The 24,654-nt window shown below is 41.9% G+C and overlaps 1 protein-coding gene across 1 annotated transcript in view; it reads left to right on the plus strand.

The window, feature by feature from the left end:
* LOC145345345 (signal-induced proliferation-associated 1-like protein 2) overlaps window positions 1–24,654 on the plus strand; it is a 505,672-nt gene that overhangs the window by 338,659 nt on the left and 142,359 nt on the right. The window contains exon 10 of the mRNA XM_080193160.1: window positions 8,216–8,490. Coding sequence (XP_080049286.1) covers window positions 8,216–8,490 — 275 coding nt within the window. The remainder of the gene's footprint in view (window positions 1–8,215; window positions 8,491–24,654) is intronic.

A 24,654-nucleotide genomic window follows, 5' to 3' on the forward strand; every position in this document is an offset into this window, starting at 1 on the left:
TTTGAAATGAAAGATTCCAGCTAAGTATATGTTGGTGAAAATGCACAATAAACTGAAGTTTTCACTGAACCAAGGTGTGTAAGATCAGAACAAAAATTTCAGTGATGACACAAAGATACCGGGAAGAAGGAATGATCCACAGTTGACAACTCAAATTGGGTGTTTAAAAAAAGTCAGCTGGATATGTAGGCGCAACCACAGGCACATATGCTCAATTAGTGCAGCTGCTCCTTCACCATAATCGGCTGGTAGGGGAGAAGGGATCTCACCAGCTGTACTGAGTACAGATCTACCATCAATCCCAGAGGCCCATGTGTTCCCAACGAAAGTCACCGAGACAACAAGTACCACGAGAACGACACTCTTCAGACAGGGAACATCACTCAAACATGCAGCCAATGTCAGTGAGTACTTGGACCACTAAAAGAACTGCACGATTTAAAGTCTATGTATGCAATGTATGTGTAGTAACTGATAAGTAGATCAAACAACTATTAATGCATAAGAACAGTGACTGTATAATGGATAACTTGGATTACTCACAGAGGATAGTACATGCAAATATGCCTTTTGTTCACTAGAAAAGGGAGTGGTTGCATCTGTTCGATATTGAAGAGGGCTGTTTGGGTTTTGAAACGTAATCAGTTTGATCTTCTAACTTTCTGTGGTTACGTGACTTTGCCATGAGGCTGCCTCTGGAATCATCTTAAGAACAGTTCAATAAAACCTCTCTCAAAAACAAACACTAAAGAAAACTGCTGTCATTATACCCCACAAACAGCTGGACAATGCACGCTGCAAAAGACAGAGGGGGAAAAAAAATAAAGTTTATTTATTAGTCACAAGTAGGCATACATTAACACTGCAATGAAGTTACTGTGAAAATTCCCCGGTCTCCACACTCTGGTGCCTGTTCAGATACACTGAGGGAGAATTTAGCATGGCCTATTCATGTCTTTCAGACTGTGAGGTGGGAAGCTGGAGCAGCAGGAGGAAGCCCACACAGACATGGGGAGAATGTGCAGACTCCGCACAGACAGTGACCCAAGCCGAGAATCGAACCCGGGTCCCTGGCGCTGTGAGGCAGCAGTCCTAACCCCAGAAGTTAATTACACCAGTTGCATGAGCTTGCTAGGAGGGGCAAGTAGTCTGCACCTGTTCCTAAGACTTGTACACTTTTGCTTGACTTGAGTATTCTGTGGAGACATTGGTGGAAATTTTCCAGCACCCAAAAGTGCTGTTGGTATGGTGACCCAAGTCTCACAGCTGTGTAGAAGGGTGGTGACAACAAAGCATTATAGAATAAAATCTTCAGTGTGTTATGGAAATTGATCTGTCAAAGATCCAGTTGCACAATTTTTGGAAGGCTCCGCTGGCCTTCAGTTAACTGTGTGCTGGATTCTCTCGTTGGCAAAGGTAGCTGTTGAAATATGGGGAGTGTTCAATGACTTCTGAAGTCTCATCAGTAACAATAGCCAGCGATTTAGGTGCTTGTCTGGGGGAGGGCTGGTGGAGGATTTTAGTCTTGCTGATGATGTGTGAAAGACCAACCCTTTTATATGTGGTGTTGAAGAGGTTGAAAAGAGTTCTGAATGTCACTTGCAGTATGGGCCACAACTGTATGGTTACCAATATACTGTAAGTTGTGGACAATCTGAAGAGTTACCTTAGCCTTGGCTCTCAGTCAGCTGAGGTTGAAGAGCTTTCTATTGAGTCGAAACTGATTCATGACCTGTTGTGAAAGTTGGTTACAAATGAATTCCATGACCAGAATGAGGTAGATAAAGTTGGCATAATTCATCCATACTTGACACCCATCCAATACAAAAGAGTAGTGGTCTCCAGTCCATTGCAAAGGGTGGTTGCAGTGATGCTTTAGCATAGGAGTGTTCATTGTATGGTGGAGTTTCTGATGCAGATGGAGGAGGAGAAAGTGGGTTCCCGGACATGTGTCCTTTGTTTGAACAGAGGGGGGTATGATAGGATGAGAGAGGAATTGGCGAATGTTGATTGGGGGAGCTCATTGGAAGGTAGGTCTGCTGAGGAACCGTGGAGGATCTTTAAGGAGATCTTTCTTGGTGCTCAGCAGAAATTTATTCCGATGGTTAAAAAGGATCGTAGGAGGAGAGATAATCAGCCGTGGATAACGAAGGAGGTAAAGGAAAGTCTTAAATTAAAAGCGGATGCGTTTAGAGTAGCTAAGAGTAGTGGGCGAGAAGAGGATTGGGAGAGGTTTAAATGTCAACAAAGATTGACAAAGAAGTTGATAAAGAAGGGTAGGATAAACTATGAAGCTGGGCTAGCGCTTAATATAAAAAAGGATAGCAAGAGTTTTTATAAATACATAAAAAGGAAGAGGCTGGCTTGGGTGAACGTTGGACCCTTAGAGGATGAGAGGGGGGACTTAGTGGTAGGGGATGGGGAAATGGCTGAGGTCTTGAATAACTTTTTTGTTTCAGTCTTCACGGAGGAGGAAGTGAATAATTTGCCGGGTATTAGGGATGGAAAGATGGTAGGAGTGGAGGGCCTGAATGACATTATTGTTACTGGAGAGGCGGTGCTCGACAGACTGGAGGGACTGATTGTGGACAAGTCCCCAGGACCGGATGGAATGCACCCAAGGGTTCTGAAAGAAATGGCGGAGGTGATAGTGGATGCCTTGGTGAATATTTTCCAAACGTCGCTGGATTCCGGGGAAGTGCCGGAAGGTTGGAAAACGGCTAATGTTACGCCGTTGTTTAAGAAGGGTGCCAGGCAAAAGGCAGGGAATTATAGGCCGGTTAGTTTAACGTCTGTTGTAGGAAAAATGTTAGAATCTGTGATCAAGAAGAAAATAACAAGGCATCTCGAGGAGAATTGTTTGGTAGAGCAGACGCAGCACGGTTTCGTTAAGGGGAAGTCGTGTCTGACGAATTTATTGGAGTTCTATGAGGATGTGTCTAGGGCGGTGGATAGAGGAGAGCCGGTGGATGTGGTGTTTCTCGATTTTCAGAAGGCGTTTGACAAGGTGCCTCACAAGAGGTTATTACAGAAGGTCAGGGGGCATGGAGTTGGGGGTAGGGTGTTAGCGTGAATAGAGGATTGGCTGTCAAATAGGAGGCAGAGAGTGGGGGTCAATGGGTGCTATTCGGATTGGCGGTTGGTGACTAGTGGAGTGCCCCAGGGGTCGGTGCTGGGGCCTCAGCTATTTACCATTTATATAGATGATCTGGAGGAGGGAACCGAGTGTATGGTGTCGAAATTTGCTGATGACACCAAGATTGGTGGAACGGCAAATTGCGCGGAGGGTGTGGAGAGTCTGCAGAAGGATCTAGATAGGCTGGGCGAATGGGCCAGGAACTACCAAATGGAATTTAATGTTGGCAAATGTGAGGTTGTCCACTTTGGTAGGAATAATGGTAGGAAGGACTATTACTTACGTGGCGAAAAACTGCAACATGCGACGGTGCAGAGGGACCTCGGGGTCCTTGTGCATGAGTCGCAAAAACCCAGCCTGCAGGTGCAGCAGGTGGTCAGGAAGGCGAATGGGATGCTGGCCTTCATAGCAAGGGGGATTGAATATAAAAGTAGGGAGGTCATGCTGCAGCTGTATAGGGCACTGGTGAGGCCGCAGCTGGAGTACTGTGTGCAGTTTTGGTCGCTGCACTTACGCAAGGATATTTTGGCCTTGGAGGGAGTGTAGAGGAGGTTTACTAGGCTGATTCTGGAGTTGAGGAGGTTGAACTATGAGGAGAGGCTGAATAAACTAGGCTTGTACTCGTTAGAGTTTAGAAGAATGAGGGGGGATCTCATTGAGACGTATAAGATATTGAATGAGATGGATAGGATAGAGGTAGAGAGGCTCTTCCTGCTCAGAAAGGACAGTAGGACTAGGGGGCACAGCCTCAAGATAAAGGGGGGGCAGTTTAGAACGGAGTTGATGAGGAGGAACTTCTTCACTCAAAGGGTGGTGAATCTCTGGAATTCTCTGCCTGTTGAAGTGGTGGAGGCTGCCTCGCTCAATATTTTTAAGACGCGGGTTGATAGGTTTTTGATAGGCAAGAGGATTAAGGGTTATGGGGACAGGGCGGGAAAGTGGAACTGAGACACGACAGATCAGCCATGATCTTATTGAACGGCGGGGCAGGCTCGAGTGGCTAGATGGCCTACTCCTGCTCCTATTTCTTATGTTCTTAGGAGTCACAGGAGAGTAAGACATTTTGCTGGACTTCCAAGTCTTTCCAAAGGCCTTTTGTAGTTGATGAAATTAGGGACGTTTGACAGCTCAATAAAGGCCATGTGGAACTATCTTCTGTATTCCAGACACTTTTTTTTGGATTTGTCGAGCGATGAAGAAGCATGTCTGTGGTTCTTTTGCAGGCTAGAAACCTCACTGAATATCAGGAAGGATGTGTTCGCTGATGGGTGGCTCAGGAGGAATCATGTACAAATCTTCCCCACAATGGACAGAAGACATATGCCTCTATACTTCCCACAAATTGATTTATCACCCTTCGTGAAGAGTGAAACAATGATAGCATTGTGAACAGCGAGGTAGAACCTCCTCTGGCTGTCTAATAGGAGGCAGAGAGTTGGTATCAATGGGTGCTATTCTGATTGGCAGTTGGTAACTAGTGGAGTGCCGCAGGGATCGGTGCTGGGGCCTCAGCTATTTACCATTTATACAGATGATCTGGAGGAGGCGGCTGAGTGTAGGGTGTCGAAATTTGCTGATGACACAAAGATGAGTGGAAAAGCAAATTGTGCGGAGGGTGTGGAAAGTCTGCAGAGGGATCTAGATAGGCTGAGCGAGTGGGCAAGGACCTGGCAGATGGAGTACAATGTTAGCAAGTGTGACGTTATCCACTTCAGCAGGAATAATAGTAGGAGGGATTACTATTTAAAGGGCAAAAAGCTGCAGCGTGCTACAGTGCAGAGGGACCTGGGGATCCTTGTGCATGAGTCGCAAAAACCCAGTCTGCAGGTGCAGCAGGTGATCAAGAAGGCGAATGGGATGCTGGCCTTTATAGCAAGGGGGATAGAATATAAAAGTAGGGAGGTCTTGCTGCAACTGTACAGGGCACTGGTGAGGCCGCAGCTGGAGTACTGTGTGCAGTTTTGATCGCCGCACTTGCGCAAGGATATTTTGGCCTTGGAGGGAGTGCAGAGGAGGTTCATTAGGTTGATACCAGAGATGAGGGGGTTGGACTATGAGAAGAGACTAAATAGACTGGGTCTGTACTCGTTAGAGTTTAGAAGGATGAGGGGGGATCTTATAGAGATGTATAAGATAATAAAGGGGTTGAATAGGGTAGAGGTAGATTCTTCCTGCTGAGAAAGGACAGCAGGACTAGAGGGCACAGCCTCAAGATAAGGGGGGGACATTTTAGAACAGAATTGAGGAGGAACTTCTTCATTCAAAGGGTGGTGAATCTCTGGAATTCTCTGTCCGTTGAAGTGGTGGAGGCTACCTCGCTAAATATATTTAAGTCACGGGTAGATAGGTTTTTGGTAGGCAAGGGAATTAAGGGTTATGGGGAGAAAGCGGGAAAGTGGAACTGAGCCACTTCAGATCAGCCATGATCTTATTGAACGGCGGGGCAGGCTCAAAGGGCTAGGTGGCCTACTCCCTGCTCCTAGTTCTTATGTTCTTATTATGTTCTCTTCACAAATTTTTCAAAAATGTCTGAGAATTTGAGCAAGCGGTCTTCACTGCAGATCTCTGCAGGAATATTGATTGGACTACAGACTTTGTTGTTCATTTGTTGAATAGCTTTTTGTAAGGATAAAAATATTAGCCAGGACATCAGGAGAACTCGTTTGCTCTTCTTCAGTTAGTGCCATGAGATATTTTACACCTACTTGATAGGATACATGGGGCGTTGATTTATTTCTTCATCCCTAACATTGTTCTTACAGTGTCTCTCAGCACTGCACTGGAACGTTAACATAAATTAGATGTCTAAATCTGGATATTTAAATGGGGCCCAAATCCATGGCCATCTATATCAGAGACCAGAATGCAATTAGAGCTACAACTGGCAATTTAGAGATAGAGAGAGCTTTAATTGCATCCTTTCAGTTATCGTCTTTGAAATTGCCTCTCCATAGAACCATGGATTTCCTGCAGTGCAAATAGGCCATTTGGCCCATCAAGTCTGCACCATCTCTCTGAAAGAACATCCCACCTCGGCCTTCCCCCTACACCCGTAACTCTGTGCTTTTACCATGGCTAATTAGCCACACCTAAACTACACATCTTTGGACTCGGCATTAGTGATTTTGGAAATTTTGGCACTTTAGGGACCTGAGGACATAATTTTAACTCGAGCCCCAACAAACAAGCTGAAGCTTTTGTAACTTTTCATGGTTGAGTTTATAGCTGAACTTAGTATTTAGTTTGAAAATGATGATGTTCTTTGATTATTTTATTTCATATATAAATATTATTTATATAGTTATATAATTAAATCAGAAATAGACATGTATTCTGGTTGCAAAAAGTGCATTTTGAAATTGAAGCCTCCAAGTTGCATATTTTCCTATCAATTTCAGTGACCTTTAATGCTTTCCCATGTTGCTGTGTGATGTAAAGAGCTTTGCACAGAGGATTTTAGGCTTGCCTTTTTGACCTGTTTGCTCTTACCTTTTCTGTTCCATAGTACAGAAGCTATTTCTTAACCTTTGCTTTTCACTATTCTTGTACCTTTTTAGAATTGAATTGAATAAATACAATATACATCCTAACCAGACAAAATCAATCTGTGTATGTTCTTCAACACAGTTAATTTATTTCTTGCTGTTCCATTAGTCTATAAAAGAAATTTTTGGTGAAATTTATGAATCAAGCTATTAATGTACTTTGCAGATGAAATAACACAATATTTGATTTGTTATTTTTCTCAGTTAATAATGAATATTTTTACCCTTGTTTAAGGCGTCAATGAATCAGTGCTTGTAATTGGTGTGGAAATAATTCAAATAGCCAGAATAATTATGGAAGCTTCCATGCGTTTAAAAAGCTTGATTATTTATATAAGTGTCAGCCAGTGAGCTGGAAGCAGGTTGGGACTGAGTGGAGGTTGGTTGCATAATACAACTTAAAATTGCAACATCAGTGCTAGCTGTTGACTGCACTGTGGTCTCCAGGAGTGATTGATGAGGGGAATTATCAAATCATCTTGATTCTGGAATGGAATAGATCTGTCACTTTGTGCAACCAAGAAACCCCATTTGATGTTGGTTTGAATATCAAGCATTCAAGATAAACCACTCTGTATTGCAGAAACTCATCAGGAAAATTTGTTCTTGGAAATACAAACTAAATACCAAAATCAACTTTTTGACCAGTTTGAGCTGCCTTCTGTTGGTGTGCACTTTGTCACTCGCAATGCTACAGAAAAAATGCAATGGAAATTAATAACAATAACTGAAAGATTTTCATAGGATAATTGCGGACTTATGAAGACTCCTGAACTGTCCTCGAGTCTTCCAGAATTAAGGAATAATTCTCTTGGTATTCCAGCATTACTAGAGAGAAATTGCAGAGACAATATCTCCTCTTATTTCTCTCCAGCCTTAATCACAAGCAGCAGGTTGCAATGCACCCAAGATGCAATACTTCAATAAAACCATGTGGTGGATAGAGTATTTTCAGGAGCTCGAGAATTGAGAGTATTATTTCCACCATTATTGACTGACAATGCGTAACTAATGATGGCTGTGTGGTAGCTAACGACAGGAAGCTGCATGATGAAACCAACCATAATATCATCCAATTAAAGTTGACAACTCTTTTGTGACAGTAACAGATAAGTGAAACTGTAATTGTAAGAAACTTTGAAAATTTGACCAAAGCAGCTTTGATTTGAAAAGACCAATCAGTTGGTCTGAGAGAAGACCTTTGGACACATTCTCAACCCAAATCAATATCCTTATTTATTCCCTCCTTAGTAGATGTTGGAATATTTGTTACTTTGAAGGGTATTAATGTGAGTCAAATTAGCTCGGAGAATTTGAGATAGAGCAGTTGGCAGAGAGAAAGCTATTTTGTTGTGTACACAGTTGTGACGTATAGGCTGTTTCAGGACACTCACACCAGTCACATAAAGATGACGACATTTCACTCTTCTGAGGATTTTGAAGACAGTAAATGAGCTCAGGTGAACTGATTGCGTTATCTCCTTGCACATGTCAAATGATTAAATTACTTAACAATGTGATTCTTCTCATCCAGCTAGTGACCAGAGGCTGTGAAACAGCAGAAATGACTCTGAGAAGGAATGGCCTTGGACAGCTTGGATTCCATGTTAACTTTGAAGGTATTGTGGCAGATGTTGAACCATTTGGCTATGCATGGAAAGCTGGCCTGAGGCAAGGGAGTCGTCTCGTTGAGATTTGCAAAGTAGCTGTGGCAACCTTGACCCACGAGCAGATGATTGACCTGTTACGAACATCTGTGACAGTGAAAGTGGTGATTATTCAGCCACATGAAGATGGATCACCCAGAAGGTAAAAGGAATTGGTGTTTTTGTGACGTGTTATCTAACGATTCACAGTGTATGTCTTTTGACGGGTGCTTTAAAGGTTTGGACAATAGCTAAAATGTAGAGAGTATCTTTATCCTCCTCTTAAACCGCAGGAAAGTACAATAATGTCATTGCCATCTGCCAGCAATGAACTTAATCCTGGTTTTAATGAAACAATGTTTTTAAAAAGTGACCAAACAAAGCTGGTAAATTCTGTAAAAGGTTTTGCTGAAACAGTGCAATTTTTTTAAAAAATAGACTGTTGCTGGGATTGAACCTGCATGAACAGGTTATGATGACAGTAACACCCTTGTAACAAAACACTCAGTTGCTGTCGTTTGTAAACTGAACGTGGAGATGTTCAGCAAAGCAATCATCCAATTGAAAATGTTTGCTCCACAACACTATTTCCAATTGTAAATTTGTATGCTTGCTTTTCCCATTTGTTTCCCCATATCGACTCATAAGTTTGCTTAGTAACCAATTGAACCCTTCAGAATTCTTCATTAATTATTGTCCACAATTTTCTTCTTGTTAGCTCAAACTTATAATAAGATTTGTTTTTGTTGACTGACACACTTGGTGGTGATCTGATAAATGTATTTATTGGTTTAATTCCTTTCTACCTCAGTAATTAAGAGAATTTAATTAACAGATTGTACACCTCTACAGTCTACTGTTTGCAAAATTTCCTGTCAAATAGTTGGAATTTGGATCACTTTCTATTAAAATTTCCTGGTTGATAAATTTTATGAACTTTCTTTGCTGAGAAAATGAAATATGGTATTGCATATCCTTTGAATAATCATTGCTCTGAGTGAATTGGACTATCCTCTCAGCTGGAAATACTCCTTCAATATTAGTGACTGTTCTCACGGGGGTTCATTGCTGTGCTTGAAAAAGATGCAAAATAAGTAGCTGGTCTTTTTAAAATCAATGCTCCATTGATTTCCCTTGGTTTAGAATCTTAGATTTATGACTGTGTGCTTTCTTTTGCCCTTTCTGCATGCTCTATATATATCTGCTGTCAGTGGCCTTAATGATTCTTGAGAACAGTGACTTTGAACACGATGAATTATAAACACATTATAAACACTAAATAGTGATCTAGCAGCAAAGCATTTGCTAAATGAATGTACATTTAAGAGTTCAGTTATTATTGTACATAATTTGATCCCAGAGCTGCTACTGCAGTTATTGTGAGACATTTGTCCTTGGCAAATGGAACTATAGCGTCACTATGGTTTCCTTTGGTTACACAGATAATTTAAAATTCTTTCATTAGTCAACTGATAAACTGTGAAGGAAGTTGTTGCTGTGTTCATGTGAGAGGGAATTGTGTGTAGTGACTGTATATCTGAAGGAATTTTTTTTTTAAATGCCATATCCTAAATCATTTAATATCTGTTTGAATGTGCAAACTGAAATGTTAAATATCATGTTCATTCTGCCTGGTTACAGTGGTACAAAAATAATTCTTTCTTCTCCTAGGGGAAGTGCATGATATCAAATATCAGTGAAGTGTCAGTGCAGAGCATTTAGCTGTGAGGTTGTATTCTGTGGACAGTTTCTTATTAATTTAAGTAGACTGAGCATTCAAGAGAATCTATAGCAATGCATTTGTGCTCTCCTATCTGCTGAGCATTTTTATTGTACTCCAGTCAAATTGGGCCAGTTAACTTATTGCGGTCACCAGAAGCAGAGCTTTCATTGAGGTAAATGCAGTAAGTCTAACAATGGGGTAAAGAAATTAGAAGACTGTTCATTACACAACTTCTATAGATGAAACATGACCCTCTTGATAACTTACTCTCTTCCAAAGAAAAGATCCATCTGTCTGTTCATATGAATGGAAACATTTTAAAAGTTTTAAATGAAGTAGGAAGTGCTCTTGGTGTAATGGCCAATATTATCCTTCAACAATAAGGTCCAAAACAGATTAACTGGTCATTCATCTTAACTTTATTTGTGGAATCTTGCTATTTGCAAATTGCCTGCCATATTTTCTACAAACAGCAGTGACTACACTTCAAAAGTAACTAATCAGCTGCAAAACATTTTTGAACATCTTTAGGATGTGAAAAGGTGTTCCATAAATGCAAGTTCTTTGCACCATTAAAAGGACAAGTTTAGAAGATCTCTATTCACACGTAGAGTAATTAGAATTTATTTTACATTGCTTCATAGCCATTGAATCAGCCAAGACCATGATATCTTAGAATTTGCAGCCAGGCCTCAATGGCAGCAGCACTACCGGGGTGGCATGCACGATGGCACAATGGTTAGCACTGTTGCCTCACAGAGGCAGGGATGCAGGTTCAATTTCTGACTTGTGTGACTGTCTGTGTGGAGTCTGCACATTTTCCCCTTGTCTGTGTGGTTTCCTCTGGGTGCTCCGATATCCTCCCATAGTCTGAAAGACATGCTGGTTAGGTGCATTGGCCGTGCTAAATTCTCCCTCAGTGTACCCGAACGGGTGCCGGAGTGTGGCGACAAGGGGATTTTCACAGTAACTTCATTGCAGTATTAAAGTAAGCCTGATTGTGACATAATAAATAAACTTTATTTAAGAGGCAATTAAATATTTGGAGTAAAACTTCTTTTGGAACAGAAAAGTATGATTTGACTAATTGGCTCTGATGTAGAGCAAAGCATCGTCACAGGTGTGAAAGATCAAATGCACCTACCTTCACCAAAATATTGATGATAGCCCCTTTTAAATTATTAATTGTCACACTAATTGTGTGAGAAAGCCAGGGAATAGCACTCATTGCACAACTAAGCAGACAGGTGTGGATTTTAAAAAAATGACTGGAGGATTGGTTTCCAATAAATGAATAAATTCAAAGAGTAGCAGGTAGGAGGATACCAATACATTAATGGAGGAGTAAGCTACAATGAATTAAGTTCATGAACAATGGACACCAAAAAATTAATGCAGCAGCACCCAGGAGTGATTTAGTACAGGCAACCAGGGCAAAGTAATGCATGAATAAATTAATAGTAAAGTACAGAAACCATCATATCAATAAACAAGTACAGCAGCAGGCAGGAATAAATTAATAGAGCAGTGACCACAGGGTGCACAAGCAAATGAATGCGAAAACTACTGCTTATGAGTCTGTCTGAGCTACTATTATTGTGTAAATATGTGACGAACCTGCTTTTGTGACAAAATTAGGATAGCGGTCACGAGAATAAAACCATGAAAACAATAATTGCTCATTTCAAAATTGGCCACGGAGTGATGGAAAAGGATGGCCTGAGTGCTGAAAGATTAGAGTGAAGAATGATATCTTCAAATAAAGACTTAAAAGTCCACAGGAAATAGGTGATTTAAATTTAAGACCATTATAGTTTTTAAAAAATAATTATTCACTGAACTTCCTGTTCTTAACTTCAGTCATTATAAAGTATTTTAAGTAAATTGCAATAATTACAAACTCATGTTTGTAATGGTGATATAGACAAATTTTTCCATCCCCTAAACGCACCACATGAGGATCACATTTAGTTTTGATTCCTCATGAGAATCAGCTAGCATTAAACTTCTCTAAAGAGCAGAATTTAGTGTACAAAAATATGACTTGAATGTGAGCAGAAAAACAAGATGGTGTCAAAGTTGTGAGAAGCTTCTTAATGATTGGCTTCACAAACCACTCAATGGTCAAACTGTACAATTCCAACACAAGTTTACATGAGGCATTTCCATTACCAAGCAAAACAGGAAATAATGTTTTGTAGACAAAAAGTCATTCAGATTTGTTTTTGCAATCTGATGATGCATTTATTGCTCATTGCTCGTCACCCCAAAGTGATGGTAACTGGTTGCCTTCATGAGCGTGCATGGAGGTGATGGTGCCAGTAGCAAAGAAAAAATGTGTTTTGGAGGGTGTTTATATTGGGTGAGAACTTGGAACTGTTAGTGTAATCCTTGCTGCTCTTATTTTTGGTGGTAGAGGTTCTGAAATAATATCAAAGTAACTTTAGTGAATATCTGCAGTGCATCTCCTGTGGATTGAATGTACTGCAGCCACAGTTCACTGGTATTGATGTGTGAATATTGAGTGAAATTGTTGGGACTTTGATCAGTCAGTGCAGATGGCTTTATCCCAGATGGTGGTGCTGCAGCTGCAAGGCACATGATTCATTGGTCCATAATATGGGAGGTTCTTTCATGAGTTGTGCTGTTACAGAAGAAACAGAATATATACCAAAAATCTGAACCTAAATTCTAATGCTTATGAGTAGGATTGCCCTTGGCTGCCATGGATTTTACAAACTTATAGAAGTGCTGTGACTCATAATAACCAATATGGTGCTCTTGTATTGTTCAGATAGGATTGAATCTTTCAACTTGGGTCACATTTACTTGATTTCAGATGTCCATCTTTGTGGGGGGATTTTTAATAAGAAGTGTGGCATTTCATACTGTGCTGAGTTCCGGTGTGTAGTTTTTCGTTAGCTGACCCTCTTATATAAATAAACAGATTGTATGTATCTATAACAACAATAACAAGTTGCACATTGTACATCTTTTAATGTAATCTAAGCTGCTTCACAGGGGCATTCTGAGCCACATAACGAGGTATTAGGGCAGATGATCAAAAGCTTGGTCAGCGGTAGGTCTCAAGGAATGTCTTAAAGGAGGAAAGTGAGTTAGAGAAGAGAGTTTAAGAATGAAATTCCAGAGCTTCGAGCTGAGGCAGCTGAAGGCACAGTCCCTATAGTGGAGCAGTTGAAATCTGGGATGTTCAAGAGAGCAAAATTAGAGAATTACAGGTATCTTGGAGGTTAATGGAGTCACAGAGGTAAGGAGAGGTGAAATCTTGAAGGGATTTAAAAGCAAGGATGATGATTTTAAATTTGAGGCATTGTTTAACAGAGAATCAATGTAAGTCAATAAGCACAGGCATGATGGAACAGCACCATTTGGTACAGGTTAACACACGGGTGACAAGAGTTTTCAATGATAAGTTTATGATGGTCAAGATGTAGGAGGCTAGGCGGAGGTTATTGGAATAAACAAATATAGAGTATCAAACACCTAAATGAGGGTTCCAGCAAAAGTTGAGTTGAGATAGAAGCAGAGTTGTGTGATGAGGTCATCTTATTGGTGGTGCAGGTATGTGGTTGGAAGCTCATCTCAGTCAAATAAGATGCCAAGGTTGTGATTGAGGCACACATCCTGTGTAAAAGCATTACACCTCACTAGATGACTGGGCTGTATATATATGTAAAATAATAATTTACATTATTGTACGGTTGTGAATGGTCACATTCAACCTCAAAATGGTTGCCAGGAAGCAGGATGGAATGTGGAGTTTTTAGTAAGTTCAGTACTTCCAATAGTTAATTGAAGGAAGTTTTGCTTATCTGTACCGGATGTCAGACAAGCAGTCTTAACAAATTAGAGATAGTGGAGAGGGTTAGAGCAGTGGTGATGAGGTAGAGTTGGATGTCACTGATGCATGAGAATCCAATCCACTGCTCAACTTTGTTCTTCATTGTATGGGCAATGTTTCTGTGGGCAGGCAGAAGAATGATAAAATGATTTACAGTCATTTTGATCAAAAGCAAGCTATTATTCTTCCATCTCATTGAACCATCATCATAATCAATGCAATTTATTTCCAGCAGTGTAAACAACATAGCGTTTTAATAAATCAGGTCTAAAAGGCTTCATATTGAAGAAATTATCTCATTTTTTAAAAGACAACAAGAGCTGAGTCAATTTGTGCCAAATGCTTTGCCTCTCATTTAGATCAGAGAAATTACTCAGAGTAAGAGACTAACCCATCCATTTTGATGATTTATCTTTGAACAGAACTATTATGAATTAAATACGATTTCATAGAGCCATTTTAAAATGTTTGTTCGGAATCTGAGCCGACCAAGTAATTAGTTTGTTTTATTATATTTTATATGCTGCGTTTTTCAAAGAAGCAATTTTCACCAAGTAACTTGATCATACAATCATTGTTGAAAGCTATTAGTTCAGAAATGTGAAGCAGTTTATTTTTCTTCTGGCAAACATGAATCTCTTTTTTTTCAGCATTCCCACTTCAATCATAAGAACATAAGAAATAGGAGCAGGAGTAGGCCATCTAGCCCTTCGAGCCTGCCCTGCCATTCAGTAAGATCATGGCTGATCTGTCGTGGCTCAGTTCCACATTCCCGCCCTCTCCCCATAACCCTTAATCCCCTCGCTTATCAAAAACCCATCAATCTGCATCTTAAAAATATTTAGTGAGGCAGCCTCCACCACTTCAACGGGCAGAGAATTCCAGAGATTCACCACCCTTTGAGTGAAGAAGTTCCTCCTCAACTCCATTCTAAACCGCCCCCCCCCCCCCTTTATCTTGAGGCTGTCCCCTCTAGTCCTACTGCCCTTTCTGAGCGGGAAGAGTCTCTCCACCTCTATCCTATCCATCCCGTTCATCATCTTATATGTCTCAATGAGATCTCCCCTCATTCTTCTAAACTCTAACGAGTACAAGCCTAGTTTATTCAGCCTCTCCTCATAGCTCAACTCCGGTATCAGCCTAGTAAACCTCCTCTGCACTCCCTCCAAGGCTAAAATATCCTTGCGTAAGTGCGGCGACCAAAACTGCACACAGTACTCCAGCTGCGGCCTCACCAATGCCCTATACAGCTGCAGCAATACCTCCCTACTTTTATATTCAATCCCCCTCGCTATGAAGGCTAGCATCCTATTCGCCTTCCTGACCACCTGCTGCACCTGCAGGCTGGGTTTTTGCGACTCGTGCACAAGGACCCCGAGGTCCCTCTGCACCATCGCCTGCTGCAGTTTTTCACCATGTAAGTAATAGTCCCCCCTACCATTATTCCTACCAAAGTGGACCACCTCGCACTTGCCAACATTAAATTCCATTTGCCAGTTCCTGGCCCATTCGCCCAGCCTATCTAGATCCTTCTGCAGACTCTCCACACCTTCCACGCAATTTGCCGTTCCACCAATCTTGGTGTCATCAGCAAATTTTGATACCATACACTCGGTTCCCTCCTCCAGATCATCTATATAAATGGTAAATAACTGAGGCCCCAGCACCGACCCCTGGGGCACTCCACTAGTCACCAACCGCCAATCCGTTTAGCACCCATTAACCCCCACTCTCTGCCTCCTATTTGACAACCAATCCTCTATCCACGCTAACACCCTACCCCCAACTCCATGCCCCCTTACCTTCTGCGATAACCTCTTGTGAGGTACCTTGTCAAACGCCTTCTGAAAATCAAGAAAGACTACATCCACCGGCTCTCCTCTATCCACCGCCCTAGACACATCCTCATAGAACTCCAATAAATTTGTCAGACACGACTTCCCCTTAACGAAACTGTGCTACATCTGCTTTATCAAGCAATTCCCCTCAAGATGCCTCGCTATTTCCTCCTTGATGACGGATTCTAACATTTTACCTACAACAGACGTTAAACTAACCGGCCTATAATTCCCTGCCTTTTGCCTGGCACCCTTCTTAAACAACGGCGTAACATTAGCCGTTTTCCAATCTTCTGGCACTTCCCCGGAATCCAGCGACATTTGGAAAATAACCACCAAGGCATCCACTATCACCTCCGCCATTTCTTTCAGATCCCTTGGATGCATTCCATCCGGTCCTGGGGACTTGTCCACAATCAGTCCCTCCAGTCTGTCGAGCACCGCCTCTAGTAACAATAATGTCATTGAGACCTTCTAGTCCTACCGCCTTTCCATCTCTAACACCCGGCAAATTATTCACGTCCTCCTCCGTGAAGACAGAAACAAAAGTGTTATTCAAGACCTCAGCCATTTCCCCATCCCCTACCACTAATTCCCCCCTCTCATCCTCTAAGGGTCCAACGTTCACCCTAGCCAGCCTCTTCCTTTTTATATATTTATAAAAACTCTTGCTATCCTTTTTTATATTAAGTGCTAGCCCAGCTTCATAGTTTCTCCTACCCTTCTTTATCAACTTCTTTGTCAATCTTTGTTGACATTTAAACCTCTCCCAATCCTCTTCTCGCCCACTACTCTTAGCTACTCTAAACGCCTCTGCTTTTAATTTAACACTTTCCTTCACCTCCTTCGTTATCCACGGCTTATTACCTCTCCTCCTACGGTCCTTTTTAACCATCGGAATAAATTTCTGCTGAGCACCAAGAAAGATCTCCTTAAAGATCCTCCACTGCTCCTCAGCAGACCTACCTTCCAACGCGCTCCCCCAGTCAACATTCGCCAATTCTTCTCTCATCCTACCGTACTCCCCTCTGTTCAAACAAAGGACGCGTGTCCGGGACCCCACTTTCTCCTCCTCCATCTGCACCAGAAACTCCTCCATACAATGATCACTGTCCCCAAGAGGATCCTTCACCACAAGGTCCCTAATTCTACCCGCCTCATTACATAGCACCAGATCCAAGATAGCTCGCTCCCTCGTCGGCTCCAACACACACTGTTCAAGGAAACTATCCCGGCAGCATTCCAAGAACTCCTCCTCGAGCCCACCGCGTCCGACATGGGTCGACCAATCAATATGTAGATTGAAATCCCCCATAACTACGGCCGTTCCATTCCTGCACGCCGCACTTATTTGCGCGTTAACAGCCCGCCCCACCTCCAGATCATTATTCAGGGGCCTATAGACGACACCCATCAGCGTCTTCATCCCTTTGCTGTTCCTAATCTCTACCCACAACGATTCCACATTCTGCTCCTTGGCTCCAGTATCATCCCTTGCTACCACCCTGATGCTATCCTTAATCAGCAGAGCTACGCCTCCCGCCTATCCTTCCTAAACACTTGATACCCCTGGACATTCAGCTCCCAGTCCCTGTCACCTTGCAGCAAAGAATGACTAAAAGATTAATAAGAAGGGAGAGAAAACTATCTAGAAATGTAAAAACAAATCATAAGAATTTCCACAGATACTTATAAAGAAAAAGGGTAAGTGAAATGAGCATTTGTCCTCTAGAGAGTGAAACTAGGGAATTAATAATGGAAAAAAAATTGATTTGATTTAGCATTGTCACATGTATTGGTATACAGTGAGAAGTATTGTTTCTTGCATGTTCTACAAACAAAGCATACCGTTCACAGAGAAGGAAAGTAGAGAGTGCAGAATGTAGTGTTACAGTTATAGCTAGAGTGTAGAGAAAGATCAATTTAATGCAAGATACGTCCAATCAAAAGTCTGATGTCAGCAGGGGAGGAGCTTTTCTTGAGTCGGTTAATACATATCCTGAGACTTTTGTATCTTTTTCCTGATGGAAGAAGGTGGAAGAGAGTGCGTCGGGGTTCTTGGGGTCCTTAATTATGTTGGCTGTTTTTCTGAGGCAGTGGGAAGTGTGGACAGTGTTAATGGGTGGGAGGTTGGTTTGAATGATGGACTGGGCTTCATTTACGATCTTTTGTAGTTTCTCGTGGTCTTGCACAGAGCAAGGGCCATACCAAGCTGTGATACAACCAGAAAGAATGCTTTATTTGGTGCATCTGTAAAAGTTGATGAGAGCTGTGGCAGACAAACCAAATTTCTTTAGCCTCCTGAGAAAGTAGAGGCGTTAGTGGGCTTTCTAAACTGTAGTGTCAGAATGCTGGTGATCGGGACACCTAAAAACTTGAAGTTCTCAACCAAAAATCAGAAATAATGGATGAATTGGAGAAATGATTTGTGTCTGTTTTTACTGTAGAGAATACAGAAACATCCCAGAAATAATTGTGAATCAGCAGTTGAAAGGGAGAGAGGAACTTAAAATAATTATAATTACTGGGAAAAGAGTACTGAGTAAATTATAAGAACTAAAAGCTGCCAAGTCCCCAAGTCCTGATGAACTTCAGCCTAGTGTCTTAAAAGAAATGGCTGCTGGGAGAAGCGAATGCGTTGGTTCTGAATTTCCAAAATTTTTGAGATTCTGGCAATGTCCCATCAGATTGGGAAATAACAAATACAACTCTATGTATACAAACATACAAGAGAGACAGAAAGCAGCAAATTCAGGCTAGTTAGCTTAACATCTATAGTGGGGAAATTACTGGAATCTATTATTAAGGGGGCTACAGCTGTGGTATCTAGAAAATCTCAATGCAATCAGGCAAAGCCAGATTAAAAATAAGGGGTCTCCCATATAAGGCAAAGTTGAGAAGACATTGTTCTCTCAGAGAATCATGGATCTTCAGAACTTTCTTCCCCAGAGAGCAGTGGAGGTGAGTTGATGAATATTTTTGAGGCGGAAGTGGATAGATTTTTGATTAACAGAGTCAAAGGTTATCAGGAGCAGGTGGAATGTAGAATTAAGGCCACAATCAGATCACCCGTAATCCTATTGAATAATGGAGCAGGCTTGACAGGCCAAATGGCCTACTTCTGCTCCTGATTTGCATCTTTGTATGTAGTTGGTAGCACTCATGCCTCTGAGTCAGAAGGTTCCAAGTTCAAGTCCCACTCCATGGCTTGAGCACAAAAATCAAAGCTGACACTCCAGTGCAATACTTTTGGATGAGACATTAAGGCAGGTTACATAAGAACATAAGAACATAAGAAATAGGAGCAGGAGTAGGCCATCTAGCCCTTCGAGCCTGCCCCGCCATTCAATAAGATCATGGCTGATCTGTCGTGGCTCAGTTCCACTTTCCCGCCCTCTCCCCATAACCCTTAATCCCCTCTCTTATCAAGAACCCATCAACCCGCTTCTTAAAAATATTTAGCGAGGCAGCCTCCACCACTTCAACGGGCAGAGAATTCCAGAGATTCACCACCCTTTGAGTGAAGAAGTTCCTCCTCAACTCCGTTCTAAACCGCCTCCCCTTTATCTTGAGGCTGTGCCCCCTAGTCCTACTGTCTTTTTTGAGCGGGAAGAGTCTCTCCACCTCTATCCTATCCATCCCATTCATCATCTTATACGTCTCAATGAGATCTCCCCTCATTCTTCTAAACTCTAACGAGTACAAGCCTAGTTTATTCAGCCTCTCCTCATAGCTCAATCCCCTCAACTCCGGTATCAGCCTAGTAAACCTCCTCTGCACTCCCTCCAGGGCCAAAATATCCTTGCGCAGGTGCGGCGCCCAAAACTGCACACAGTACTCCAGCTGCGGCCTCACCAATGCCCTATACAGCTGCAGCAAGACCTCCCTACTTTTATATTCAATCCCCCTCGCTATGAAGGCCAGCATCCCATTCGCCTTCCTGACCACCTGCTGCACCTGCAAGCTGGGTTTTTGCGACTCATGCACAAGGACCCCGAGGTCCCTCTGCACCGTCGCCTGCTGCAGTTTTTCGCCACGTAAGTAATAGTCCTTCCTACCATTCTTCCTACCAAAGTGGACCACCTCACACTTGCCAACATTAAATTCCATTTGCCATTTCCTGGCCCATTCGCCCAGCCTATCTAGATCCTTCTGCAGACTCTCCACACCCTCCGCACAATTTGCCTTTCCCCCAATCTTGGTGTCATCAGCAAATTTCGACACCCTGCACTCGGTTCCCTCCTCCAGATCATCTATATAAATGGTAAATAGCTGAGGCCCCAGCACCGACCCCTGGGGCACCCCACTAGTCACCAACCGCCAATCCGAATAGCACCCATTGACCCCCACTCTCTGCCTCCTATTTGACAACCAATCCTCTATCCACGCTAACACCCTACCCCCAACTCCATGTCCCCTGACCTTCTGCAATAACCTCTTGTGAGGTACCTTGTCAAACGCCTTCTGAAAATCCAGAAAGACCACATCCACCGGCTCTCCTCTATCCACTGCCCTAGACACATCCTCATAGAACTCCAGTAAATTTGTCAGACACGACTTCCCTTTAATGAAACCGTGTTGCGTCTGCCCTATCAAGCAATTCCCTTCAAGATGCCTCGCAATTTCCTCCTTAATGACGGATTCCAACATTTTACCTACCACAGACGTTAAACTAACCGGCCTATAATTCCCTGCCTTTTGCCTGGCACCCTTCTTAAACAACGGCGTAACATTAGCCGTTTTCCAATCTTCCGGCACTTCCCCGGAATCCAGCGACGTCTGGAAAATAACCACCAAGGCATCCACTATAACCTCCGCCATTTCTTTCAGAACCCTCGGATGCATTCCATCCGGTCCTGGGGACTTGTCCACAATCAGCCCCTCCAGTCTGTCGAGCACCACCTCTCTAGTAACAGTAATGTCATTAAGACCCTCCAGTCCTACCACCTTTCCATCGCTAACACCTGGCAAATTATTCACGTCCTCCTCCGTGAAGACAGAAACAAAAAAGTTATTCAATACCTTAGCCATATCCCCATCCCCTACCACTAGCTCCCCTTTCTCATCCTCTAAAGGACCAACGTTCACCCTAGCCAGCCTCTTCCTTTTTATATATTTATAAAAACTCTTGCTATCCTTTTTTATATTAAGCGCTAGCCCAGCTTCATAGCTTCTCCTACCCTCCTTTATCAACTTCTTTGTCAATCTTTGTTGACATTTAAACCTTTCCCAATCCTCTTCTCGCCCACTGCTCTTAGCTACTCTAAATTCCTCCGCTTTTAATTTAACACTTTCCTTCACCTCCTTTGTTATCCACGGCTTATTACCTCTCCTCCTACTGTCCTTTTTGACCATCGGAATAAATTTCTGCTGAGCACCAAGAAAGATCTCCTTAAAGATCCTCCACTGCTCCTCAGCAGACCTACCTTCCAACGCGCTCCCCCAGTCCACATTCGCCAATTCTTCTCTCATCCTACCATACTCCCCTCTGTTCAAACAAAGGACGCGTGTCCGGGAACCCACTTTCTCCTCCTCCATCTGCAACAGAAACTCCACCATGCAATGATCACTCTCTCCAAGAGGATCCTTCACCGCAAGGTCCCTAATTCTACCCGCCTCATTACATAGCACCAGATCCAAGATAGCTCGCTCCCTCGTCGGCTCCAACACACACTGTTCAAGGAAATTATCCCGGCAGCATTCCAAGAACTCCTCCTCGAGCCCACCTCGTCCAACATGGGTCGACCAATCAATATGCAGATTGAAATCTCCCATAACTACTGCCGTCCCATTCCTGCACGTTCCATCAGCCTTCTCGGGTAGATGTAAAAGATCCCATGTTATTATTGAGGAAAGGAGCAGGAGAGTTATCGCCAATGTTTTGGTCAGTATTTACCCTGCCATTAACATCACAAAGAATTATCACATTGCTGTTTGTGGGGTTTTGCTGTATGCAACTTGGCTGCCATGTCTTTTTTTATTCATTAGCTGGATGAGGGCATAAGCAAGCCTTTATTGTCCATCCCTAATTGCCCTGTAAAGTCACAGCAGTATCTACACTGCAAACAAAGAAGACTTGATTACGGTAAAACTTTGTGAGGTCCACTTATCATGAAAATATGTTATATTTATTCAAGTCTTTCTGTTAAGAGTGAAAGAAGGATTGCTTCATTGCAATGATTATTATTGGGCTGTTATGCTTCATGGTCTGTGACTTTGTGGAGGAGGACAGGTGAAAGGAGAACATTCATGCCCAGTTAGCCTTCAAAAATAAGCACTCTCCCTTTAAAAGCTTTTGAGGTTACGGGACCACTGAAATTTTAGTAGATGGATTTGAGATTTCGATCAGCTAGGATATAACTGAATGATGGAACAGGTCTAGGAGGCTGAATGGCCTATTCCTTTCACTGTATTGTAAGGAGACTATCTGGTTATAGTATCACCTCATGTAGAGATCTATGAAGCTTGCATGAGGCATATTATATGTGATGTTGAATTGATCTTTATGCATTTGGTTCCAGGTGATGATATTGAGGATCTATCTCCATATCCCCCATGTCGACAGGCAGCCTAAATCTCATTCCAAGGCTCTGTTGCAGGTGACCACAATACAGAGATGCATCTCCATTGTGAACAGAAGGAAGCTTTGCATTGATCGTCCAGTTATTAAAAACTAACTCTCCCTTTGTTTTTTTGATTGCTCATTACTTGTGAAATTTGGAAATGTTGGGGATGATCTTCGCAGTCAGTATCTCTGCTCCTTGACTTTTAGGATTAGTTTTCTTCAATTGACAGGTGTACTTTTAGGTTTCAGAAATCATTCTTAGGTTTTAGGTCATTTTATTTCCTATCTAAATCACAGTTCAGTTGAGGCTTGCTTTGTATCAACAGGTGATTTGAATCAACATTACGAGTACTATCCTATTGAAAAAAACTTGAGTTTATTTATTGCTTTTCATATCCTCAGGACATCTCAAACTGCTTCATAGCCTATGAGTTGCTTCTTGAAGTATGGCTACTATAGATCTGTAGGCAAACATTGTAAACAATTTGCATTTGGTATGATCCCACAAATAGCAGTAAGTGGGCAGATAACCACATATTTAGTAGTTTTGATTGTGGAACAAATATAGGCCAGGAAACTGCCTATTCAAATATTGCCATGGGATCTTTCAAGTCTACCTAAAGGGACAGAGAGATCCTCTGTTCATGCCTCTTCCAAATGAAGGCAATTCCAATTGTGCAGCGCAATCTTAGTATTGGAGTGTTACCTCAGTTGTGAGTAGGTCATACAGTAAGAATTGAACCTATAACATTCTGATTCAGGCAAGTGCGCTACCACTGAACCAAGCTAATATTAGGCTCCAGTAATCTTCGAGTATTTATTTCCTGGCAGCAGTTTATATTTATGATTTAATCTACACAGTAAATAAGATACAAAATAAATCTCCACTTGCTATGTTGCCTGCTGCTATAAAATATGCTTGTTGCTGCTGATTGACTTAGTAGGTAATGGTCAGAGAATTTTTATAGGATTTCATGAAATGGGGTTTTTGTTGTTGCCATCTCACTTATTGAAGGAGGAGAAAAAAAATGAATGTAAAATATGCCAAATTTTAATGCTTTTCCAAATTCTACATCAATGATGATTAGAAACAAGATTTCTATTAAAAGTAGTCTTAAGGGCACAATGCTGTACGAAATATTTCGACGAATCTTAAAAAACAGTATTTGAATGTGATAATGATACCGTGTTTTTTAAAAACATGGTGATACAAATTACACAGAACCCTTATATTTCCATTCCAGGCACACAAGCTTTGTGACAAAAACTTTCTCACAAAGTTTTATATATTTTAAAGCTACCATGCTCAGTGGCTTTGTTACCTGTCTTATTTAAAATATAGATGGACGTCTGCTTCTCCCCCACCTCCAATATCTTGTCCTTTTGGAAAAATTAATCACAACAAATTTCTACCCTACTAAGTATTCAAAATCATGAGGAGTCTGCACAGATTAGATAGATAGGGGAAACGGTTCCCACTGGCAAAAGGAATGAGAACCAGAGGGTGCAGGTTTTAGGTAATTGGTAAAAGAAGCAAAAGTGATGTGAAAAAAATTTTTCACACTATAAGTGGTTAGGGTCTGGAGTGCACTGTCAGTATGGTAAAGACAGATTTAATCAAGGCATTCAAGAAGGAATTGAATGATTGTTTAATGATTATCATCATTGAATAAGAAGCAATTGAATGATTATAAGAAACAATATGAAAGAATGTACGAGGTGAAATGCTCATTTGAAGAGCTGATGCAGACATGAATGGCCGAATGCCCTTCTGCTCTGTGATTTTAAACGAGTTGCAAGTAAATTCTAATGCACATATGTATATTCTAGTAAAAAAAAATCAGTTGCAATTTTAATTTATTTTCTGAATTTAGAACATAGAAAAACTACAGCACAAACAGGCCCTTTGGCCCACAAGTTGCGCCGATGATATACATACCTGCTAGGCTTACCTATAACCCTCAATTTTATTAAGTCCCATGTACTCATCCAGAAGTCTCTTGAAAGACCCTATCAAATTTGCCTCCACCACCACCGACGGCAGCTGATTCCACTCATCCACCACCCACTGAGTGAAAAACTTACCCCTGATATCTCCTCTGTACCTACTCCCCAGCACCTTAAATCTGTGTCCTCTCGTAGCAACCATTCCAGCCCTTGGAAATCTCTGAGAATCCACCCAATCTATACCTCTCAACGTCTTATACACTTCTATCAGGTCACCTCTCATCCTTTGTCTCTCTAAAGAGAAAAGATTGAGCTCCCTCAACCTATCCTCATAAGGCATGCCACCCAATCCAGGCAACATCCTTGTAAATCTCCTCTGCACCCTTTCAATT

This window comes from Carcharhinus amblyrhynchos, chromosome 7 (assembly GCF_965287045.1).
Source record: "Carcharhinus amblyrhynchos chromosome 7, sCarAmb.v2.hapA, whole genome shotgun sequence".
Taxonomy (NCBI): Eukaryota; Metazoa; Chordata; class Chondrichthyes; order Carcharhiniformes; family Carcharhinidae; genus Carcharhinus; species Carcharhinus amblyrhynchos.